At 39.8% G+C, this 25,850-nt stretch overlaps 1 protein-coding gene across 1 annotated transcript; it reads left to right on the top strand.

Moving 5' to 3' along the window:
• Positions 1-4,861: 4,861 nt before the first annotated feature.
• Positions 4,862-25,465, top strand: NIPAL1 (NIPA like domain containing 1). Its single transcript, XM_027103032.1, has 6 exons — positions 4,862-4,981; positions 13,365-13,631; positions 18,409-18,465; positions 22,257-22,347; positions 23,930-24,090; positions 24,620-25,465. Exons 1-6 carry the CDS (start codon positions 4,936-4,938, stop codon positions 25,237-25,239), a joined length of 1,242 nt encoding a protein of 413 aa, XP_026958833.1. The 5' UTR covers positions 4,862-4,935; the 3' UTR covers positions 25,240-25,465.
• The last annotated feature ends 385 nt before the right edge of the window (positions 25,466-25,850 follow it).

Raw genomic sequence — 25,850 nt, 5'->3', positions numbered from 1 at the left:
CCTCAACTATGATAACTATTAAGATATTATTTACTGAGAGATAGTTCCTGGAGTTCATTATCAATTAATTAATGATTGACTGTTAGAGTATCAAATTTCTAGTTAAGCAACATAATTAAATACAGAAGGGCTCAGAGGGATTCAGAGCAGGGCAGGAATCTATCACAGAGAGGGGGTTGTGCTCTACTGACAGTAGTGCCAAGTTAGATAACACTTTTTTTTTTTTTTTAATATTTATTTATTTATTTTTGGCTGTGTTGGGTCTTCGTTTCTGCGCGAGGGCTTTCTCCAGTTGCGGCAAGCGGGGGCCGCTCTTCATCGCGTTGCACGGGCCTCTCACTATCGCGGCCTCTCTTGTTGCCGAGCACAGGCTCCAGATGCGCAGGCTCAGTAGTTGTGGCTCACGAGCCCAGTCCCTCCGCGGCACATGGGATCTTCCCAGACCAGGGCTCAAACCCGCGTCCCCCGCATTGGCAAGCAGACTCTCAACCACTGCGCCACCAGGGAAGCCCTAGATAACACTTCTTAAGTCATCATAGATTTTTTATTAATATCTATGTGGAGAAACTTTGTACTGTTTGTTTGTCAATACAACTCACAAAATGATGCTTAGGTTCAGAAATAAATCATGAATTTTAAATATCATGTTCGAACATTGCATTAGGCTCCCACAAATCACCTGAACTGTGGACTTAGCTTTTGCTCACGAAAAAGTAGCTTGACTCCAAAATGAGCAAAATATATGAAACAATTGTCTTCAAAATATTGGGCAACAGGCAGCACAGGAGTGTGATACTTGAGAAAGGGTGAAAAAATGAGTTGAACCCTGCTCAGAGGCAATGTATGAACTGTGGCATAAGAAACCAAGCAGAGCCCTACAGTCTTGTTCAGCTGAGGAGTCAGAAATTATCTTGGAGACCAAAGTAGCTAGAATTTGCAGAGCAGAGTACTAGAGAGGAGGAAGCTGTGTAGAGAAAGAGCTCCAAAAGTCTGCGGAGGGGTCTTTTCAAGTCTTTGGTGGAATACTGCACATGCCTAGGCTGGAACCCCATAGCCTGGGCAGTGAAAAACTGCCAGGGAACTAAATGTTAAGAGTCCAGAGTTCACACAGACCGTGGATATAATCAAGTTTCTACCTGTCAGCGTGGAGAGAGCTCACTGAACACCCAAGCATTAATAGAGTACACAGGAAAGCCACACTCCAGTAGTAGTGCTAAACTAGATCTAGAGTAAAGGATATTTTCATCTACCATAACAAATCTTCAAACAAACTTGTAAAGGATCCAGCTAATCTCCAAATAACTCATCTCCCTTTCTCTCTTTTAGGGAGGCAAGAAAAATCCAAAAACTTCACAATGTAACTTTATAATGTTTGGCACTCAGTCAGAAATTACTAGACACAGAAAGAAACAGAAAAATGTGATCTATAAGAAGGAGAAAAGTCATTCAATAGTTGCAGATCTAGAAATGACAGAGATGATGGAATTAGCAAACAAGGACCTTAATATGTATCATAAATATGCTCAGGAATTTAAAATAAAATGTACATAATGAATAAACAAATATGAAAGACATGAAAAATAACAAAGGGAACTTTCAGAAGTTAAAATTAGACTATCTGAAATGAAAAATTCATCAGATGTCTATTCAGTGGAATAAAGAATACAGAAGATAGGCTTAGTAAACTTGAAGACATAGCAATAAAAGCTGACCAAACTGAAGCAAGAGATAAAACATCAGAGACTATATTAAATGGCTCAAGATAACTGGTGTCCTAGAAGGAAGGTGGTAAAAACAAACATTTGAAGAACTAATGGCCAACAGTTTTCCAAATTTGATGAAAAGTATAAACCTACATATTCAAGAATCTCAAAGAACCCACACAGAATAAATACAAAGAAAATCACACCAAGTCAAATAAAAGCCCAATTATTGAAAATAAGTGGTAAAAATATATATTTTTAACAGCCAGAGGGGAAAAACAGGTACATTACATACAGTGGGGAAAAAAACAAATGAATAGTCACAGCCTTCTAATAGAAACAATGTAAGCTAGAATACAATGGAACAATATCTTTGAAGTGCTGTAAGAAAAGAAATACTATCAACTTATACTTCTGTACTAAGGAAAAAGAGCTTTCAAAAACAAAGACAAAATAAAGACTTTTTTTTCCCCAGACAAACAAACATGGAGAGAAACTACTGCAAGCAAATCTATACTATAAGAAATGTTAAAACAACTTTTTGAGTCTTTAATCCAACCACATCAATAATTACAAAATATGTAATCAGACTATAAAGGCTAATTAAAAGCAAAGATTGTCAGTTTGGTTAGAAAAGTAAAATGTAACTATATTTCATTTCAAAGAAATAAGTTTTAACTACAAAGATAAGTTAGAAGTAAAGGGGCAGAAAAAGGTATAACATAAATTCTAATAATAAAACAGTTGGTTTTAGCTAAATTAATATCAAAGTAAATTCAAATCAAAAAGTATTACTAAAAAATAAACAGGGACGTTTAATAATGATAAAAATGTAAATTCATTAAGAAGACACAATAATCCTACTTGTATATGCACCTAATGACAAAGCTGCAAAAATTCATGAAGCAAAAACTGACAGCACGAAATTTATAGTCAAAATCAAATTACAGGTGATCTTAATACTTCTTTCTTAGCAACTGGTAGAACAAATTTCAAAATTGGTAATAAACTGGATTTTGAGCTACCAGTTTAACCTAATTGACATTTATAAAACATTATACCCAACAACTACAGAATACACATTCTTTTCAATTTCACTTGGAACATTCACCAAGATAGAGCATATGCTGGGCCATGAACCAAATCACAATAAATTTCAAAGGACTGTTATTATACAGAATATATTCTGTGTGAAAAGCAGAATTAAATTATAAATCAATAACAGAAGGATATCTGGAAAATCACCAAATATTTGGAAATCAAGTAATATATTCCTAAATAACCCATGCACCAAAGAAAAAAATCACAAGGAAAATTTTAAAATGTTTTTAACTAAATGATAATAACAACACATCAAAATTTGAACACCCAAAGTCATCTAGGAATAGGCAGTGAAAGAAAATACATTATAAAGGTTTTCAGGGCAACATTTAAAATGGGAGGACAATGACCTTAAATAGGCTTAAATACTTTTTCTGAGTGTTTTTCTCTTTATTTGCAGAACTAAAAGAGAAGAACTACATAAAAGTTCCTCCTACCTAAGACAGACCTTAATAAGAAACTAGAATTCGATTTTTATTAAAAAAAAAACCTCAAAGGTACATTTTTAGTTTTTTTTTTAATATCCAATTAGTAAATGGGTTAAGAGCACAGACTCTGAAGCCTTAGTTAACATCCCAGCTCCACCACTCACTAGCTATGTGTCCATAGGCAAGTTACTGAATCCCTCTGTGCCTCCCTTTCCTCATCTGTAAAGTGGGGATTAATGATAATATCTATCAGTATGATAATTTTAAAAGCAAATATTTATAAAGTGCTTAGAATAATGTTTGCCCATATAAATGTTATATATGTGCCAGTTAAATAAATAAGTAATAAATAAATACTTTGGATCACTGTCTACAATCATCACCAATCTTTGATAAAGGTAAAATTTTCAAGTCTGATGTCTAAACCAAACGTTTAAACAGAAATCTAAGCTTTAAGGTTTGTTATCCAAATTGGGCATAAATCTCCCTCCCTTCCAACTTTCACCTATTCCCCTCCCCATGCTATTCCTTCTCCACCAAGCCAATCACCTGTGAAAGTGTGTGCCTTGTATTGCTTTGTTCACTGATCTTAACTCTTCACTCAGCCTAAGAACAAGAAAAGCAAGATTGAGGCCTCTGCTGTGAAACTAACTCCTAGGTAACAAAGTTAATAGCACTGCTCATGATTATCTAGAGCAAAGGCAAGATAAGCAGACAAGAGTTATTTCCTTCAGTGCTGAAGCCCCAGAGCACAGAGGTACCCCATTCCTGTGGTGAGGGTTTTAGCAGGAATTATACCGTGTTGCATAATAACCGGCTACCAAGTCTTCCACTGAATAGTTAGTTAAATCATTTAATCTCACTCTTTTCCTCTGATCCTTCATCTGTAAACTAGGGGTTAATAGACTATGTTGTGAGATATAATGAGTTAATACATATAAAGTGCCTACATATGCACGGTAAAGCAAGAATATCATAAACATTAGCTATTATTATTTGGTAGGAATTAGTCGTTTCAGTTTCAGCATTGCCTTTCCTTTAGGGTTTATTGCAATAACTATATGACTTAGGAAAGGGGTGTATGGAAGGCGGGAGTTTGAAACCGAGGGACCGCAGGAGAAGCTGATACTAGCACAAAACGGCAAGGTCTATTGTCAAGCCCTGAGAATAAACTTTAGCATGGTAATCAGAGTAGAATCCCAGTGGCCACAACTTCCCTACAAAGCCGCAAACACACAAAGCAGGGCGCTCAGAATCCAAAGGCAGGAGACATCCCGACCCGGAGAAGCCAGAAGGGGGCCTCAGCACAGACGTTTACGCTGCTAAATTCCCAAGGAGTTGGCTCGGTGGCCTCCACGCTCCGAGAGACGCCTTTACCCTGTAAAGTGTGTCTGTGCTTCTGTACTGCTTGGCTCCCGCAGTGGTCCCGGGTGGCGGTCGGCGCTCCCACCAGCCACACCAGTACCCCGGACCGCAGCCGCAGCCAGCGCGGCGAGAAAGAGCACCCAAGCTTCGGACCTCGGGGGCGGGGCTTGCGCGGGGGCCGCACCCCGCCGTCCCCATTGGCTGAGGCTGCCCGGGGCCGGGGTCAACGCGCACCAGTCCGAGACCCCGCAGCTCCGCCCCAACGCTGATCCATGCGGAGGAGAAGCACAGGTGGGTGAGGATCGAGCTTCTGTGCCCGGGAAGCCTCGTCGGGGGCCATGGGAGGCCAGGTGAGGCTGCCACCCGGAGAGCCCTGCCGAGAAGGTGAGTGTCTGCCCAGAGCCGGAGGATCTGGCGTTCAGGTGGCGATGAGAGCGGGCGGGCGGTCCCGGGTACTTGTGGAGACCAGAAAGGGATACGCCGACTCTTCACGGGCTCATTCATGCATTTATTCGTTCAGTCATTCCGCCAGTCAGCCGGTCAACAAGTATTTATTGGTGCCTACAATATGCCAGACTCTGTGGGGATGCTTGAGTCGAACAAGACATACGTGGCTCCCACCCTGGTCCGGAAGAGAGATCCATGTAAAATACGGAGAGCTGAGGGTCGTGACTGGGTAATCAGGGTGCTGTAGGAAGACTCTCAAGTCTCATCTGAAAAAGACGCTTCCACTAACTCGGACTCACTTCCAGAGTCCGTGGTCGACTTCACCCAGTGGGCAGAGGGCGTGCCCGCGGACCGGACAGGAGTCCAGTCTTGCGTCCGGCGCTGGCTTGGCGAGGGTCAAACACGGTGCAGGGTCAGGCGCCCAGGACCACCCCCCGCCCCACCCCCCGGGGGAGGGCTCTGAACAAACCTGGGCTGCCCACCTCTCTCTTCCTTTGTGATGAAAACGCCTCCAACCCCAGTACCCTCGCGTCTGACTCGCTGTGGCTGCTTAAGGCGAGAGCAGGACAGAGGAAGAGACCGGGAACTGGGTGCACTCATTTAGGTTTCCCACTGCTTTCTAGTCTGGGGTTTCAGCCGCTCCCTGCGTCGTATAAACTCTTAGGGCGCCACCCCTTGCCCTGTGCCAGGTGTTTACAACACTCGCAGGCTTTCTACAGTCTCAATACCAAAGGCGCGCGTGAGTCCGGATAAAAGTAGGGGCACGGCTGCGGCGGCGGGGAGTGGGCGCGGGCGGACAGTGTGTATCATATGAAATGACAGTTTTCAATTTTTACAGAGTCCAGAGAAAAGCAGATTTCTATTTTACCCGGTAAGGATGTAAAGAGGGAGGGGCCAGTGAGAGGCGTGGCAAGAACTATCTTTCCAAAATTGCTGGCAACTTCCCCGGGTTTTCTCTTCTCTTGGCTCTCCCAGTTTATTCCTTGACGCGGAGAGTTGTTGTTGTTTTAAGGGGGGAAAAGGCAGTGAACCAGTCAAAACTGTGCCACCAAGAGAAAGAAGGGACACAAAGAGAAAAATAACTGAACAATTCACAAACTATTCAGAAGTTGAGGTTTTGGAAGTGGTTACTAAGGCAGCTGGATCTAGAATTATTTCCTAGACAATCAGTCAGTCATTCTTGTCTAAAGAATTCCTAAACTGGTAAGTCAGACTGTTACTAACACGTCCACCCTTGTTTACCCAAGGATCTGTAAGTAAGGAGGATGTGTGAATTACATCCAATTGTTTGAATTTAGGGATGATTTTCCTGCTTTGCTCATGCATTAAGTTCCAACAAGAAATATTCAAGCTCCATGCTTAATACCTGGGGTTAATTAACTGTGGTAATTAATTAGGTGGGATGCTAGTGGGAAAGACTTGAGAGAAATCAGAATCCTTCTTATCAGTAGTGGGAAGAGATTAGGCTTTGGCACCAGTCTTCTCAGCTATGACGGCCTCCTTGTCTTTCTTCATCTGTAAATTGGGAATAATTCCTACAGTTTAGAGTTTGAGGAACAGATGCAGATGGGATTACACATGAAGCACACACTTCAGAGCCTGACATGGAGTAAAGGCTCCATTTTTCATTTGTTCATTTATTCAAATGACAAGAGTCCCATGTGCCAGACATTGGCCTAAGTTCTAGAATAGAGGGATTTGCAAGACAATCTGGTCCTAGACAGTCTGGGTCTAGAGGCCCAGATAATTGTTTTTCATAATTAGCAATCCAACCAAGCACAAAATTATTTGAGCCTTTGTTTTTTTCTGTAGGTGTCCATCCCCATTCTCTGGCCCCTTGGATGCAGTGGTATACATTAATAATTCTGAGATTTTACTCGTTAAAAAAAAATCCATATTATAAACATTTCTCAAAATTCCACCAAATGAACATAACTTTTATCAGCAGGACAAGCTGCATTTTCTATGTAAACTATAGCTTCTTTTATGTTACACCAAAAAAGATTTTCTCCAGATTTTTACAAGACGATTAAAAGCAGTTGTTTTTTCAGCCTTCTGTAGATTTCCTAAGTGCTGAAATTCAAGTGCTTTAAGGTATTAAAAATTCTTCACTAAAGGTTGTTCAAAAAGCAATATGTTATTACTTACAGCAGTTTATGTAGGAAATCTGATGGTCAACAGTCCTCATAGAGTATTTGACCTCCAAAAACACTGATAGTGGGACAATCTTGTTTAGAGATACAAAATTTTAACTTTTTAAAAAATCAACAGTATCTGCTCAAATTTATTTGGGTTACTTGAAATAATGTGCTTCTTGCCCAGCCCTATCAGGGTTCATATGTAGATATATCTGCTAAATATATCTGCTTCATTTCCAAATTTACTCAAACTTATTTCTCATTCTTATCTGCTCCAAATTTGCTCTAAATTATTTCTCATTCCTATTCTACTCCCCTTATTCCTGTTTTTCTGTTCGTTTTCTCACTAACATTGTCAGTTTCCATGAGAACAGAGACCTGTTTACCTGTCTTGTTGATCACTGTCTCACCAGTTCTTAGAACAAGACCCTGGCACACAGGAAGTGCTCAATAAGAATTTGTTAAGTGTTGCATGAATGTATACTTAACATGGTGCCTTGCATGGTAGGTGTTCAACAGCTGATTTGTTGGGTGAATAAATAAAATTGATATATGGATATACGATGTTGTTACAAAGCCATAATTAAGCTGTAAGAGGAAGTCTGTTTGGTTGGCAGTATTAAATTGTATGATGGAAAGTGAGAAATTCCTTTAGATTGGAAAGGCAGAGAAGGCCTTTCTAAGAAAGTGAGAGCTCAGTGAAGAGGAGTTAGGCATGCCAGCCACTACTAGCACTACGTAACAAGTAAAGGCTACTTAAAAGCTTTAAGGTGAGAAGGAATTTAGCCTATGAAAGGAAGAGGGGAAAAAATTAGGGAATGAGGTTGCAGAGGACGCTGGAGGCCAGGATTCTGGAGGCCCTTGTAGACTGTGGTGCGGATTTTGGATTTTTTCTGAATGAAAAGGGAAGCCATTACAGAATTTTGCAAGGAGAAATGACAAGATTGGACCTACTTATCTAAAAGCTCATTTCACCTGAGCTTGTCCCCGCTACTCTTTGACCTCATCTCATACTATCTCCCTTCTCTCACCAGCCAGCCTGGCTGGTGCAGTTCCTCCCACCCCCTCAAGCAAATTCCCAAGTCTGGGTGTTTGCATTTACGCTTAGCAGAGAGGTTTTCCATTCAATGCTGTTTTTTAAAAAAAATACTCCTTCATGCGGCTTTTAGTGCTTTCCATGGCACTCAACATATTCTGTAGTTATTAGTTCACTTGTTTATTCCCCCCCCATTAGAATGAATGTAATAGAGCAGGAATTTTATTTTACTCACTGTTGTAACCCCAGCTTCTAAAAAATGCCTGACAGATAATAGATACTCAATAAATATATATTGAATCAAAGAATGAAAAAGACAACCAGTGTTTTTTCAGAGAATGAGAGAGAGAGAAAGAGTAATGCAATGTAATGTCAGAGGTGAGCAAGCTTTAGAGCATGTAAAGCTTTTTTTTTTAAGTCCAGGATTAGGAATCTAGACTTTGTTATAACTGCCATGAAAATTCATGGGAAATTAAGCAGGGGAGTGATATAATCTGATTCACACTGGCTGATACTTGGAGAACAAATTGTAGGAGACATGAGAGATTTCATTCATTCTTTCCTTTGCTAATATAAATAGGCAGGTGTATCAGTCACCTATTGCTGTATAACACACAACCCAAAACCCAAAGGCTGAAAGCAACAATCATATATTCTTGCTTATGTGTCTGTAGGCCAGCTGATGGTTGACTAATCTAGACTGGGTACACCTGGGTGTCTCTGCATCAGGCTACATACACACCTGGGTTTGGCTCCTTAACGTGGGATGAGCTTAGGTCTGCTCCATATGTTTTCATTCTGGGATCAAGCTGAAGGGGCAGCAGCTGCTCAGGGAAGCTCTATTCCTGAAAAGTACAGAGGTGCAAGAGAGTAAAGCCAACCATAATACCAGCTGGTAGACCCAACCATGTAAGTACATTTGAACCCTCTCCTTGTATCACCTCTGCTGATGTCCCATTGGCCACCAATTCACTCCCAGCTGACATCAAGGGAAGAATACTCTGCCCTCGTCGGGAGGGGTAAGGAAGTGACTAATTGCTGAATAATGATCCAAACTAACCAGTAGAATGGATGGTGAGACAATGATTTTCTCAAATTGGAAATATCTTGCAGTGATTAAAAATGTACTTTTATATAGTCACTGATTTCTCAGAAACCAAGATACCGATACCCTATTCCATGTAATAATTGGACTATATATATTATTATTCTCTGTAGACAAATAGGACTTGAAAAAATTAAAGCATTTCATCTTTGTATAAACAATAATAAATTTTAACTGACTCTATTTGTACTTTATGTGTTTACTTTTCTGAAACAGAAAGAATAGTAGCCTGGGAATTGCGTTACCTGGCCCTGTTTGGGCAGTTACATGACTTTGGCAAGTCACTTAATATCTTGGCCTCAGTTTCTTTAAAATGTCTTCCAGCTACAAGTGCCTATGAATTTAGAGCTGGTCCATCAGCAATATTTATGAGCTACCAGGATTATAAGTAACTTACTCTGGGAACCAAGATAGCTTATGATGAAACCACAAAATTAAGGAAGGGGTCTTTAGAATCATCAAGTCCAACTCCTTCATTTTAGAGATGAAGAAACTGAAACCAAGAGTGATGACTCAACTTGCTCAAGATTATAGATAATTTGTAATGGAGCTAAAGGTGGGAAAAGGCATATAATCCTATAGAAAATTTCACTTTGTTTTAAAATTTTTAAGTTGTGTGTGTCTGTAAGGAAACATTCACACCCGTACATAGAAGATACATATTAAGTTGAATCATATGAAACTGCTATTTATGTAGGGTCAAAAATTGTCAAATATCATCAATTTCATTTGGTTTAACATAACTGAGAACATTAGCAGCACTGTTTGTAAAAGCAAAAACACTGTAAATTATCCAATGTCCACCAACTATAAAATAGAAAAATTAATGGTGAGATAGTCATGCAGTGGAATTCTATAGAACTGTGGGGAAAAAACCAAACCTTACAGCCAGAACATCAAGATTGATAAATCTCAAAAACAAGCAAGTCACCAAAGAATACATACTATATGATTACATTTTTAGAAGGTGCAAAAAGAGGCAAACGAAACACTTTATTATTTAAAGATATAATCTTATAGGGGAAATCATTTTTTTAAAGAAAAGGAGTATTAGACAGAAAATCAGGACAGTTGAAACCACACGGCTTGCGGAATCTTAGTTCCACCATCCGTGAAAGCGCTGAGCCCTAACCACTGGACCGCAAAGGAATTCCCAAGTTGTTATTTCTTAAAATGGGTGGTTGATACATTGGTGTGTATTGAATTATTTTTTTCTTTATAACTGACATATATTTCCTAAATCTTAATTATCCAATATTTAGAACAATATATAATAACATCAAAGAAGTTACAACATCATGCTGTTTGCTGACAGGAGTGTAAATTGGTACAGACACTTGAGAGGGTTATTGACAGTGTCTATTAAAATGAAAAATAAAGGGGAATTCCCTGGTGGTCTAGTGCTTAGGACTCCGAGCTTTCAGTGACGAGGGCTCGGGTTCAATCCCTGGTCGGGGAACTAAGATCCCACAAGCCCGGGCAATGCGGCCAAAAACAATAATAATAATAAAATAAAATAAAATGAAAAATGAGTAATGTAATAAATTTTCTGTGTTGAAGAAGGTTTGGATTAAACTCTGGAGGATTACTTTGCTTACTAGAATCATAAGCCACCTCTGATTTTGAGATATCTCTAATTCCTCTGAAACCTTCCAAAGTCCCTGCCCACACGTTCTGCTTCATCCATCTCTCCCCTCCTGCCCAGCACCACTCCACACCCACCAACCCGCCAGTCACTCCCTCCTTCAGTCATACCTGCTGTGGGCTCCCTCCTTAATATGCTCCCCAAACATAAAACAATTTAAGTTCTAAGGTCAGTAACTAGACAAGATTTTTATTACTTTTTCCTGCCATAAAACTTGCAGCATTGGGACTTCCCTGGTGGTTCAGTGGTTAAGAATCCGCCTGCCAATGCAGGGGACACAGGTTCGATCCCTGGTCCAGGAAGATCCCACATGCCGCGGAGCAACTAAGCCTGTGCACCACAACTACTGGGCCTGAGCTCTAGAGCCTGCGAGCCACAACTGCTGAGCCTGAGCACCACAAATACTGAAGTCCGTGCGCCTAGAATCCGTGCTCCACAACAAGAGAAGCCACCGCAGTGAGAAGCCCGCGCACCGCAATTGAGAGTAGCCCCCGCTCGCCGCAACTAGAGAAAGCCTGTGTGCAGCAACAAAGACCCAATGCAGCCAAAAAAAAATAATTAAAAAAATTTTTAAGTTAAAAAAATTTTTTTTTAAGTTTTAAAAATTTTTAAACTTTTTAAGTTAAAAAAAATACCTTGCAACATTAATGTCCGCTTACAATGAGAACTTATAAAAGGCAACAAAACTTATTTGCACTCCCTTATCACCTTCTGCCTCCACACCCCCTAAAATGTTGGAAACATTTTGCTGTGTCAACAGCTCAGAAAGAATATTGTTTGATTGGAATGAGGTCCACCCACACTGTTTCCAGAGATAAAGTTTTGGAATGGTTATGTTAACTACATAGTAAGTGACACTAATGCAGCCATGGAGTTTACTGGACAGTCAAGTCAGATGTTTTCCCAAGAATTCACGTAATCAAAATCTTACTACCAAATATTACTTTGCACTCTTAGGGGTTGGATGAGATGAACAGTGCCTGGGACGGATTGCTAGATGCTAGCTTATGTGAAAATTTGCAGCAATTCTTACTAAAACAACCAGCCTGAACAATTCCTCAGTTACCATAGACTATCCCTGAAGTAATATAATTCTCTTTGGAATATTTAGAAGTTTTGTCCCAGAATTTATCCTGTATCACAGGATCAAAGTTGGTTCATTTTCAAATTACAGAGATAAATGAAATAGTAATCACGAAAAGACTGAATTCAATTATTTTACCTTTTGCTAGCCCTGAACTTTACGGTCGTTTCTCAACTGTGTATGTGGTAAGATTCACATAACTTCATAATGCTTTGCCCAGGAGGCATAGATCCTGTTTTTAAAGTTTTGTTTCTAAGACATCATTTAGTTGTTCATGTGCCCTCTTAAGATTTTTGAGATGTAAAACTGATTTTCTTTTTTCACTTAATTCTAAAATTGTAGTTGATTAATTTTTCTTTGCCCATTTTTGTTTAAGGTAAGTCATGCTAGGGAAATATGCCTTTTAAATGGAACAAAAAAAGTTGAGAAGATGGTCAGAAAACCTAGTCACGGTGTCACCTTGTTTGCAGCTTTTTGAGTGGAGAATAGATTATAAAAAGTTTCTTAGTGTAAAATGTTTTTATTCTGTGTTTTAGTATTTAGCCTCAAAAAAAAAAAAAGAAAGCCACTTAATAATGGGTCTGGTTCAGTGGATTTACATGCTCATTTGAATCCTATTCAGGAAAAAAAAAAAAACCTCCTGATATTTAATTCATTTGTCTATTAGATTCTTTTTTTTTTTTTTAAGGAGGAAGTGAGTTAGTAGACCTGCAAAATTATTCTTTTTAGGAAAGTGGTCCAGAAAACTAAACCCGCTTTTAAACATGTTTTCTGAAATGAACAATTCGTACCCCACCAAGTGGGATAGCTCAGTTTCCTGTAACATGGTGATTTCTAGACCCACAGGGTTGCTCTGCCCTTTTCCACCTTCAGTCGCCACATATGCTGCTGCTTTCCTGGAGACACACTGATGGCGTGAAGGAGAGAAGTGGACATTGTAGGGCTGTGATGAACCGCTGAGCCCAAGCCGGGTCTGAACAGCTCCAGGCTGCTCCAGCAGGCTGCTGCTGGCTGGAGCAGAGAACCGAGTACTGCTAGATCTTCCATTTTATGAGAGGAATCCAGACTTTCACGTGAAGTCTCGCATATTTGCATGATAACAGCTCAACAACTTTGCAGACATTTTGAAGAACCTGTGTGAGCCCAGCTGAACCTGTGAGCCCGTGGACCACGTGCTGGAGACCGCCCATCGGGCAGTAAAAAAACAGTGTGTCAGTACCGCCCACTCAAGTTTCTCTTTCTTGGAGAAAGAAAATAAAGATTAGTGTGTCTCCCTTTCGTCGGTTGACATTTCCCTCTTTCCCTTTTCCAGGCTACGTGCTGTCTCTGATCTGTCCGAATGCCTCCCAGGCTTGGTGTGAGATCACACGTGTGTCACAGCTGCTGGCTTCTCCTGTCCTCTACAGGGACCTGAATTCCAGCATAACCAACTGCAGCATTTCTGCAAATGCAGAGAACAAATACAGTCTTTATGTGGGCCTGGTACTGGCAATAAGTTCCAGTATTTTTATTGGCTCCAGTTTCATCTTGAAAAAAAAGGGCCTCTTACAACTGGCCAACAGGGGCGTTACTAGAGCTGGTAAGAAATGGATGCAGCTAACGAATTCAAGTTTCTAATTGCAGAAATCATCCTACTGTAAGACCACGGTGCTACAGGAATAACATTTCACTGTCTCTGTCTTCACCCCTATTCCTGTTCTTAGCAACTGTTCTCAGCAGTTTCCAGGATTGAGCCAGTTGTGTCTCCTTTAGGGTGAGACTAAAATGCAAGAGGTTGGGGTGTGGGATGAGCTCTTCTTTCATAGCCTTAGTCTGAGATTCCAGGATTTAGTCAGATCAGGCGACTCCCCTGATTAAAACACATCAGTGGCTTTTCTTTGCACTCAGAGTAAAATCCAAACATCCTTGCACAGTCTCTGACCTCACCTGCTGCCTAAAATGGCCTGTGCTACCTCTCTAGCTTCATCTTCAGCCTCCTTCACGATCGTGTGCTTTTCTCTGGCTCCTGGAATGTACGGAATTCTCTCCCACCTCGAGGTCTTTTCCTTTGTCTGCAGCTCTCTTCTGCCTGACTGTCATTTAGCTGACTCATCCTTCAGACTTCAGCTAAACTATCACCCCTGCAGAAAGGCCTTCCTCGACCATCCTCTCTGGGGAGGTTTCACTCACCTCTACCCCTGCTATTCTCTATCACTGCACTAAGGGTTTCCTTCGTTGTACTTGGAATAACTTGTCATTGTGCACTAAGGGTTTCCTTCGTTGTACTTGGAATAACTTGTCATTGTACATTAATTGTCTATTTACTTGTTGTCAACAGGCTTACTTGTTTGACAGTAGATTCACAAGAGCAGGAACGTACCCTAGCGTAGGGGTTGGCACCCAATAAGTATTGTCAAATCAGTAAATGGATTGCAGTAGAGTTAGGTTACTATTTGTAGTGACATTTCAGAAGCTGTGTAGCTCTGCTTGGCTATCCTTCATTAACCATGAGTTTTCTATTCATTCTTATCAAGAATAATGTCCTAAAAGAGTTAAATATCGTTCTAAGGTTCATAGGGGAAAATAAATGGCTATGAATTGTGCAAACAAGTTTATAAAAGAGTACTATTGAGGGGACATAGATAAAACAGTTTGGCATTAACAAAGATAGACAAAATAATAAAAGATAATTGAAAACTTATATAAGTACATACAGCAATTTAATATACAATTTTTAAAACTGGCATTTCAATCCACTGGAGAAAGGATTAATTATTCAATCAAAAGTACTGAGACAACTGGCAAAAACTAGAGGAGACAAATGTGAGAGCTTTACTTTATACCATTTGGTAAAATAGATTCCTCATAGTTTAGAGTTAAATTTAAAATGAAATATTTTTTTTAAAAAAAACCTAAAAGAAAGTCTTCCTAAGCATAAAGATAAAGGAAGAAACAATTCTATATAAAGGAAGAGATTATCTGGATTGACCCCCCACAAAAAAAAAAATCCTACATGAAAACACCTTTAACTGAAACTAAAAAGGAAATGACATGTGGAGAAAATTTTCAAACTATATGACAAAGGGTAGTTAAGTCACAATATACAAAGAGTGATTATAGTCGATAAGAAAAAGATAGGTACATAACAGAAAAAAGGCAAAACACATAAACAAGGAACTCACAGAATAAGAATTGTAAGTGGCCAATAAACATACCTAAGTAAATGTTACTTCACTAATACCCAAAGATATACCAACTATATAACATTGAACTCCTGGGTTTTACCTACTATTTTAACAATATTTGGTTTTTCTTTAAAAAATAATGCCCTATGTTGGTAAGGGAATTTGGGAAACAGATAGCCCTCTCAAACATTGGTGGAAGCAATATAAATGGGTACAAACTTTCCTGAGAGCAATTTGGGAAAGCTTAAAAATGTTAATATCTTAAAATCTAATAATTCTACCTCTAGGAATTTGTCTTAAGAAGCGAACGAAGCTACAGTACTATAATCAAAACAGTGTTGTATTGGCACAAAAACAGACATATAGATCAGTGGAACAGAATAGAGAGTCCAGAAGTAAACCCACACACCTACGGTCAATTAATCTACAACAGAAGAAGCAAGAATATACAATGGAGAAAAGACAGTGTCTTCAACAAGTGGCGCTGGGAAAGCTGGACAGCTACACATAAATCAATGAAATTAGACTATTTCCTCACACCATATACAAAAATAAACTCAAAATGGTTGAAAGAGCTAAATATAAGATGTGACACCATAAAACTCCTAGAAGAGAACATAGACAAAACATGCTTGGACATAAATCGTGGCAATATTTTTATATCAGTCTCCCAAAGCAAAAGAAATAAAAGCAAAAATAAACAAACAGGACCTAATCAAACTGAAAGCTTTTGCACAGCAAAGGAAACCACCAAAAAACTAAAAAGACAACCTATGTAATGGGAGAAAATATTTGCAAACAATGTAACCAATGAGGGGTTAATATCCAAAATATACAAATAGCTAGTACAACTCAATATCAAAAAAACAACCCAATCAAAAAATGGACAGGGCTTCCCTGGTGGCGCAGTGGTTGAGAGTCCGCCTGCCGATGCAGGGGACACGGGTTCGTGCCCCGGTCCGGGAGGATCCCACATGAGCGGCTGGACCCGTGAGCCATGGCCGCTGAGCCTGCGCGTCCGGAGCCTGTGCTCCGCAACGGGAGAGGCCGCAACGGTGAGAGGCCCGCATACCGCAAAAAAAAAAAAAAAAAAAAAAAAAAAAAAAAAAAATGGACAGAAGATCTAAATAGACATTTCTTAAAAGAAGACATACAGATGGCCAATAGGCACATGAAAAGATGCTCAGCATTGCTAATTATTAGAGAAATGCAAAGCAAAACTACAATGAGGTATCATCTCACACTGGTCAGAATGGCTATCATCAAAAAAGTCTACAAATAAGAAATGCTGGAGAGGGTGCGGAGAAAAGGGAACCCTCCTCCACTGCTGGTGGGAATGTAAATTGGTACAGCCACTGTGGAAAACAGTATAGAGTTTCCTTAAATAAAAATAGAGCTACTATATGATCCAGCAATCCCACTCCTGGGCATATTTTCAAAAAAGACGAAAACTCTAATTTGAAAAGATACATGCACCCCAATGTTCAAAGCAGCGCTATTGACAATAGCCAAGACATGGAAACAACCCAGGTGCCCATCAACAGATGACTGGATTAAAAAGATGGGGTATATAAATACAATGGAATATTACTCAGCCATAAAAGTAAATGAAATCTTAACATTTACAGCAACATGGATGAACCTAGAGAATATTATACTAAGTGAAGTAAGTCAGACAAATATATGAAATCACTTAGATGTGGAATCTATAAAATAATACAAATGAATATATATACAAAAGAGAAACAGACTCAGACACAGAAAACAAACACATATATATTATATATACATACATATATATATATATATATATATATGGTCTCATACAGGTTAAATTAATAATAATAATATATAATAGACCAGATTTTAGACTATTCAATCATTAAGGGCTGAGAAAGTATTTGTGATATTAAGTTTTTTAAAAACAGCATATGAAATCATATTTTAATTTTCCAATTTGGTTATTTGCAAATTTTGTAAGGAGAAAGTCATAAATAAACATGGTTAACTGCTTTGCAACATAATCCTCACAGCTAACATATCCTTTTTAGCTTAACTATAACAAAATCAGATAGGTCAAGTTCACAGCGTTAAGTATATTAAAATTGGTGAGAAAATTGCAATTTCTAAAACAATCATAACAATGACTTAAGCTCACAAATTACAGAGTGGGAAGATAACTCTCTGAATATCTTAGGAAAGGTTTTTGTCCTTTTCAGTAGACTAGACAAATTCAATTTCATGGTGCCAAGGTAGAGAATAAGTAGAATCCAGCTGGCCAATGCTGGCTATTCTCTCATTGACTATCCAAAATCTCAAAAGCTCTTATGTCAACCATCTTCATCCCTTTGAGGTCCTCCTTAGGTACCAACCTAATTTATGATTTATGGTTTTCTGTCTTTAATTTTTTAACTGTGGCTGAAACAAAGTATTTAGGGCTTATAATACTCTATGTCCATATCTGAATGGCATAAATATAGTGTGGACGAAAAATATAACCTGCCATATCAGTAAACAAAGGGTGTTGCCAACATCAGGCCATTAGCCACTGCAGCCACCAGCAGACAGTGCATCCTGAGGGCGTTCAGGATGGAGAAAACAGGATACTGGCCCTAGATAGTTAAAGTGCATATCAAAGGAATGATTTCAGTGAGCCCAGACTCTTGCATCTTCCCATACACAGAAAAGTGCTAAATTCATTTTCTTGAATTAATGGTAATCTTTTGATGTTCCAACTACCTGTTTTGTTTGTTTGTTGTTTTTGCAAAAACTCCTGTATATCCTGACTCCTCCCTTACTTATTCAGGGCAGTTGCTCAGAGCTGTCTGAGAGGCTGCCTCCTGGGCTGAAGTCCTCAGCAAGTCCACCGAATAAAGCATAATTCTCAACTTTCAGGTTGTGCATTTCTTTTCAGTAGACAGTAGTAAACCTGATGACTAAATAAAATTTTCCTGCAAATGAAAAAACTGACTTTGTGTAGAAATCAAAGACAATATAAAAAAAGATTTGGAAGATTTCTAAATGGAAGATTTACTGGAAATGACCGAGTAAATAAGCTAAAGGTGAGATATACTGACTACGCCTTAAGCCTTGTGTTTTCCAACCATACTCCGGTACCTTTTGTAGAAGTTAATTCCTCAAACCCTCTTCCTCCACTTTAGAACTTAATTTCTCTTTGTATCATTTTCCTAGGACAAGGTGGATATTCTTACCTCAAGGAATGGCTCTGGTGGGCAGGATTACTCTCAAGTAAGTCCTTAATGCCGAGAATAGTGTTTGCTTGTAAAATGATAAAGTACATGCAATTGTTCAAATTGATGAATTTAGCTAAGTGTTAAGGATGGCATTTAAGTCTAGAAATTTTTGTGTGGGCATAATGTCTTACATATAAAATAAATCACATGTATTTAGAATTAAGTTTTGCTCTTTCTTCCCCCCACCTGCACATTCTCAATACTGTTTTGGAATGCAAGTAAAAAAGTTATTGTCTGGAATCTTATATTTTATCACAAACTTCTCCTTCTCTTGTATTTTATTCCCCATAACAATTGAGGAAAATGCTTCCCTCCCACATTTTCCCAGCTCCTAATTCAATATGCGACTGTTCTCGCTGCATAGAGTAGGTACACTTTCCTGGCCAGGACCAAAATATGGATAAATGAAAGTCCCCTTGGACTGCTTAGCTCTGAACAAATGGAGAGAAGATGAAGGTTGCGAGCACTCTCCTTCCTCCTAGACTTGCCCTGAGGATTAAATGAGACTCTGTATGAGGTGAAAGCACTTTCTAAACGCTAATGTGATGTCCAGTAAGAAGGCAGTGTATCGCCCGCAGGCACTTTTGCAGATTTATATCTCCCTCCTAACTCCTCTGAACTTTCTCAAATTCCTAGCCTGAAACTTCCAGGGAAAGGACCTCATAAATTGTAGTTTCACACTACTTCCATCCATGTCTGCAGCCAAAAGCCTTAAAACTTCCATTGATTTTCTTGTACTAAGTAAGACATTTCAGTATTTTTGAGATCCTGTTACAAGAAAGAATTGGATAACTTTCCTTTAATAAATGATGGTATCTAAAAGGCTTGTTACCTGAAAACTGGGTTCATCTCTTGATGGGTGTCAAAAGACACAACCAAGTCAGAGATTGGGAGAAGGAAGGATTTATTACTTGCAGCAAGTAAGGGGAACACTGGGGATCTTTCCCAAAGCAGTGTCTTCCCAAACAGCAAAATTAGGAAAGTTTTAAGCTAAAAGTACATGCATATTCATGAAGGAGCTTGAGCAGAGGAGAATTCAGCATAGAATTGGGGCAGAGGTTGACAAAATCCAAGCATTAACTGATGGAAGTCACGAGGGTCAGAAAAGGTCAACATCAGGACTTCCCTGTGGTGCAGTGGTTAAGAATCCGCCGGCCAATGCAGGGGACATGGGTTCAAGCCCTGGTCCAGGAAGATCCCACATGCCGCGGAGCAACTAAGCTCGTCCGCCACAACTACTGAACCTGCACTCTAGAGCCCTCAAGCCACAACTACTGAAGCCCACGCACCCTAGAGCCCGCACACCGCAACTACTGAGCCCACACGCTGCATCTACTGAAGCCCGTGGGCTCTAGGGCCCGTGTGCCGCAACTACTGAGCCCACATGCTGCAACTACTGAAGCCTGCGCACCTAGAGCCCATGCTCCGCAACAAGAGACGCCACCAAGAAGCCCGTGCACTGCAACGAAGAGTAGCACCCGCTCGCTGCAATGAGAGAAAGCCCGCACACAGCAACGAAGACCCCACACGGCCAAAAATAAATTTTAAAAAATTTAAAAATAATAATTATAATACCTTAAAAAAAAACAACTTCTAAAAAATAAGTGTTATATATGCTGGGGAAGCACCACGGTTCAATTAAGAAAAAAAGAAAAAGAAAAGGTCAACATCATCGTCCCTTGGGTTCAAGTTGATCTGGTGGTTGAGAGGACTTAAATTCTGCAAAATAGCTCAAGGAAGTACTTCAGGCTAATCTTTACCATTGAAACAGAACTGGGAGTCTTTACAACTGATTTATCATCTTTGCTGCTGTTACTTCTCTCGCCTGATAAGAGTTTGTTCTTTTGTTCCCTTAAGATCATTAATTACTGAGACCTGTTCGAGGGCAAGCATTGTGGCCAGGCTTAGATCAAAAAAAGGTTTAGTCCTAAAAATGGCTTCTCTTATGTCAAAAAGCTATATCTGGTTCTTTTCTCCGGGGATCCCATACCCTATCTGCTTACAGGATGGTGAATAAAAATAATTTAAATTTGTATAGCTTTTTCAGCTTTTAAGGTGTTTTCACATCTGTTTTCTTACTTCATTTGAGTAAATGTTGTCAGGGACTGTGCTGGGAAGATTCCAAATAAATATTTGGATCATTCTTTCTCCTTTTCTCTCTCTCTCTCTGTCTGTCATATCTCTCCACCCTCTACCCACACAATAGAATGAAAGTAGAAGGAGAATATTATATGGCTATGTTTGTAATTTTAGTCTCACCATGCACAAAGTTTCTGCCAGTATTGAAGAGTGAAAAGCACCAAGTCTTCAACATCAGAGATTTTATCTAGTGCCAAACGTACAGTACTTTAATTATGAAATCAGTATTTTCCTGGAAGGCTGTCTGTAATGATAAAAATATAAATAATGAAGTATTCAAGAAAACATGTCGATGAAAAAAATTAATCAGTCGATCTAAGAAAAAAATGGAAAGTTTTATTCACACCGAACTGAGGATTATAAGCTGGGAACAGCCTCTCAGAAACAGAACTGCTCCGCCTGTTAGAGATCAAAGCACAGTTATAAGTTCTTGAGACAGGGGGCATTAAATGCCATCTAATGGACAGTTTACGCAATCCAGAGCTGCACTTACAAAGAGAGTAGTGGGCCCTTATGAGATTAAGAAGGAAGGTCATCTCCTAAGGAGGTCTGGTTAATGCAGACGCACAACACACACTAAAGGGGAGGGAGGAGGCCCAGATGGGCCAAAAAAGAAAATTATGTTTACATTTTTCTCATCTTGCCATAAAGTATTAATTTCATTTCATTACTTACTATTCTGAGAAAACTACCACTGTTGCTCTGAAGAGAGCAGTCTCCTACCGTTCTGTACGTTTCTATTTGTTTTATGATATTTTAAAGCTGATTACTCCTGTAGATTTGGCAGGGGCTGGGGTCGGGCTTGGGGGGTGGAGTGGATAGCAGCCAGAGGGAAAAAGAAAATGGGTGCTGGTGTCTTTTATCTGTTCCAGGAGCTCTCTCTACAGTGTGTCTGCTTGGCACAGTTGACAGCGTGACATACTACATTCTGTGGGCAAGCATTCAGTTGTGACCCATGAGAATAATTTGGCCCCAATTCAAGGGCCCAACTCTTAGAAAGATTTTCCCTCACTCTAGAAGTTAATTGCATCACACTATCTTACGGAAGCCTGGAGTTCCTCAGATAAGGATTCCAGGAGCATGTTGTTAGGACTTTCAAAGAGCTGCTTGGATATCCTTGAGCTACTGAGATACTGTCACTTACTTGTAGATCGTCTGCAATCCAGAGGTGCCTGACTACACAGGCCCGTGGTAGGCATCTCTGCCTGTCCCCTGCCTAGACTGTACATCTCTAGAAAGCGTTCTAATTTTACAAGCTGCTTTACTGTTAATTTGCACAGCAGTAGGTATTCTTGAGCAAACAATCATTCTTACTTACTCCAAAGCTACCTCTTCTAGATTTCATCTGAGTGACCAAATATGTTTCTGGTTCTAAAGTAACTAAAAACTTTATTGAAGGTCGTTGAAAACAGATATTCCTCTGTCGCCACTTTTTGCATTAATTGAGTTTGTATCACCAGGTAATTACAGTTTATCCTTTTAATACCAAACCTTCCCCACCTTCCCTAAAAGAAGTTAAATTATTCCTTTTCATTAGATACATGAGTGTCTGTGGGATAAAAGACGACTGCTTTGCATGTATCAGTTGTTTTTCTCATAGGAGCAATAAGCCTGTCTTCTATATTAATGCTGCTGCTTGCTTTCCAGTGGGAGCAGGCGAGGCTGCGAATTTTGCAGCTTATGCTTTTGCACCTGCCACCTTGGTCACCCCACTGGGCGCACTGAGTGTTCTCATAAGGTACGTAAGCAATAAGGAACTTGGCTTCGGAGGGATTTTAATACCATGATAAACTTAACCCACAAGAAACAGATGACGAAGCATACCTCAAAACAGAATTTTGAAAATCACAAAACTAATGTGAGAAAACTATACGATAAAGAGCAGGAGAAATAGGAAATAGATGGTCTTCCCGCAAAACACAGAGTAATTGTGCGTTTTCTTTGTGACGATTCAGTGGAGCCAAGCAGATTTTTTTTCCCTCTCACCTGAACAAATTGCTGCAGCCCTTTTAATGCTTTCTGTTGTCATAGTGGCTAATGACCGTAGTTGTCAGAGGACTTTACAAAGCATGGTGTTCGGGTTAAATTTCAACTTTCACTAAAACTCTTGCATTGTCTGCTGGATACTTGTGTTTGGAGATATCTTAGTTTCTTTTAGTACTGGAAACAGGAATCATATTCCTGTCAATAAAAAGTGGATCTAACATTTCTGAGTTGGTCTTTATTATGATTCCAAATGAATGTGTTCCATGAACTCTTTTATTTTGTAACTAAGCAACTGTTTTGTTTGTTGTCTTTTTCTTTTCCTTTTATCTCCATTCATTACCAACCTCTAGAAGAAAGCTTATGACTAAGGCTACCCACTTCTTTTCACCGTCTTTGTAGGATTGTTGTGAGAAGTGAGTGAGTCCATACAGAAAGCACTAGAACACTGGCTACTAGTGAATGGTAGATATCGGTAGTAGCACTTTTTGCTGAGGCTGCCGTCCTCATCAGTGGCCACGTGAGAGTGACTCGCAGAAAGCACCTGGTAATTGACCATAGTCTTGGGTGCAAATGGATACTGATAATGCCCTGGTGGGAGTGCCAGGGCATCAGGAGAAGGGGCCACAGTGGACCTACTGGTTGAGCCGCAGGATGGCATCTGTGTCCATGGTGGTGCCAACCTAGAACTTCCTGAGGCCATGGCAACAAGGTAGTGGGAGCAGTGAATAGGTGAAAGTATCAGAGCAATAGCAGCCGGTCAGGAAATATTTTAATATTTTGACAACCCATACGGTTGTACTTGTGTGTACCAGGTAACTATTGGCCCTGAGCAGAGTAATTCTTCTTTAGGTATATATCGTTCTTTGAAGCTTTCATGAGCACACATGTTCTAAATGTGTCATGACAGTAAGATGTAAAAGTTCTTCCATTTTGTTTGGCTTTACAGGAGAAAATGGGGAAATTCAAAATGAATTGAGTGGGACCTCTTAGAAGGTCATGGGAAGATTACAGGTGTATAGAATGCCTGTTATAACTTTTTAACTATAAAAGCAATTAAGCAGACTTGATTACTTGTATTTTTCTAGATACAAATTTAGTAATATATAGCGAACTTCACACACAGAAAGGAAGGAAGGAAGGGAGGGAGGGAGGGAGGGAGGGAGGGAAGGAAGGAAGGAAGGAAGCCAGCCAACCAGGGTTTTCAGTGTCACGTAGCATATTCCAATCAGTTGATTGGGATACAGATTGGTGCGCACTGCAGTGCGACGTCTGAGCTGCCATGGAATCCAAAGGTAACTGAACAAGAGTGATTTTTTTTTTTCTTCTTCCAACAGTGCACTGTTGTCTTCCTATTTTTTAAATGAGCACTTGAACATTCATGGAAAAATAGGCTGCACATTAAGTATATTGGGGTCAACTGTGATGGTTATCCATGCCCCACAAGAAGAGGAAGTTGCTTCTCTGCATGAAATGGAAATGAAATTGAGAGACCCAGGTCTGTGATTCAACCAAAAGAAACACTTACTCAAATTCTGCTCCACTTTCTCTTCTCATCAAATGAATTGGTAATAATATTGTAATAGGCTTCCCAGAAGCCTAGTTGTGGGTTGAGATACAGTACAGTTTGACCGAGTGATACAAGTCTTCTGAAAATGTGGCACAACTTATTTTTGTGTCCATGCTTCCCCTCCACAAAATGAAAGGAAGAGATGGGGATAGAAAAGGGAAAAGACTTATACTCCAACCCAAACTTTCACATCTTTCTCCCTCTGAAAATAAAAAGTCAATCAGACAATACCTGCTGTACCTCATAGTGTTGTCTGTGAGGTTCAAATGATATGTCTGTGAAAGTCCATTGTGAAATACTGAGCCATGCAGTAAAATGTTGTTGTTCCTGTTTTTTAATTTAGTCTCATGTCTCTTTCTAAAACACCTAGGCTCCTAAACTCATGACTAACAAGATTTCAAAAACATTTGATCCTATTAGCATTTTCTGAAGTCTAATTCTTTTCTCCTCCTAACAGGATTTATCTCCTTTGCTGTGATCATAACTGTGATCTCCTTGGTGCTGATTTTGATTGTAGCTCCCAAGAAAGGACAGACCAATATATTGGTCTACATTTCAATCTGTTCATTGATTGGAGCATTTTCAGTTTCTTCTGTCAAGGGCCTGGGAATTGCCATTAAGGAACTACTGGAATGGAAGCCCATTTATAAGCATCCCCTGGTCTTTGTTTTGCTGGCTGTACTCGTGCTTTCAGTGACAACACAGATTAACTATCTCAACAAGGCACTGGACACCTTTAACACATCTCTTGTGACTCCCATTTATTATGTGTTCTTCACTTCCATGGTAGTAACTTGCTCCGCCATCTTATTCCAAGAATGGTATGGCATGAATGCTGGAGATATCATCGGGACTTTGAGTGGGTTCTTCACCATTATCAATGGCATCTTCCTTCTGCATGCTTTTAAAAACACTGACATTACCTGGAGTGATCTGACATCCACTACTCAGAAAGAAGTCCTCTCTCTGAATGGCAATGAAGACAAATACGTCTTACTAGAGAATGTAGAATGTTCAGCCCCAGGATTTGACGATGACATTACCTTGTTTAGCAGGACTGATGATCAAAGTCCCTAGAAACCCTGAACTTTAACCGCTAAGAGACACTTGGAGAGGAGAAGGAATACCTGATTCTTGGAACAACTATTAGGAAAGCTGGCATTTTTAAAGTTCTAACTAATAATTTAGACATGAGGCCAAATAAAAATGCCTTTATTTTTGGCCATCAAATTTGAAAATCAGGGCTTCCCTGGTGGCGCAGTGGTTGAGAGTCCGCCTGCCAATGCAGGGGACACGGTTCGTGTCCCGGTCCGGGAAGATCCCACATGCCGCGGAGCGGCTGGGCCCGTGAGCCATGGCCGCTGAGCCTGCGCGTCCGGAGCCGCAACGGAAGAAGCTGCAACAGTGAGAGTCCCGCGTACCGCAAAAAAAAAAAAAAAAAAAAAAAAAAAAATTTGAAAATCAAAGTTTTGATCCTCCTCCAGAAGGCTTCTGCTGTTTTTCATTTCTGCAAACTTGAAATATCCCCTAAGCATGAACGAAGTCAAAGAGTTAGATAACTCTCAGAATAATAATCTCTTTCTTCTGGTCACAATATGTTTGGTTCTGCCTGGTGGCTCTTCATTTCTTTGGCCGCTATTCTTAGTCTCTCAGTAATTCACAGGTAAACACAACTGTGTGCTGATAAG

Source organism: Aethalodelphis obliquidens, unplaced genomic scaffold, assembly GCF_003676395.1.
Source record: "Aethalodelphis obliquidens isolate GAN/ISIS:26980383/991018 unplaced genomic scaffold, ASM367639v1 scaffold6, whole genome shotgun sequence".
NCBI classification, from domain to species: Eukaryota; Metazoa; Chordata; class Mammalia; order Artiodactyla; family Delphinidae; genus Aethalodelphis; species Aethalodelphis obliquidens.
The sequence above is the reverse complement of the archived record's forward strand: the minus strand, read 5'-3'. Positions and strand labels throughout refer to the sequence as shown.

Coding starts and splice junctions, on each gene's coding strand:
- NIPAL1 (XM_027103032.1), top strand. CDS start 4,936: ATGGGAGGCCAGGTGAGGCTGCCACCCGGAGAGCCCTGCCGAGAAG. Junction 4,982..13,364: donor CGGAGAGCCCTGCCGAGAAG/GTGAGTGTCTGC, acceptor TCCCTTTTCCAG/GCTACGTGCTGTCTCTGATC. Junction 24,091..24,619: donor AATGAAATTGAGAGACCCAG/GTCTGTGATTCA, acceptor TCCTCCTAACAG/GATTTATCTCCTTTGCTGTG.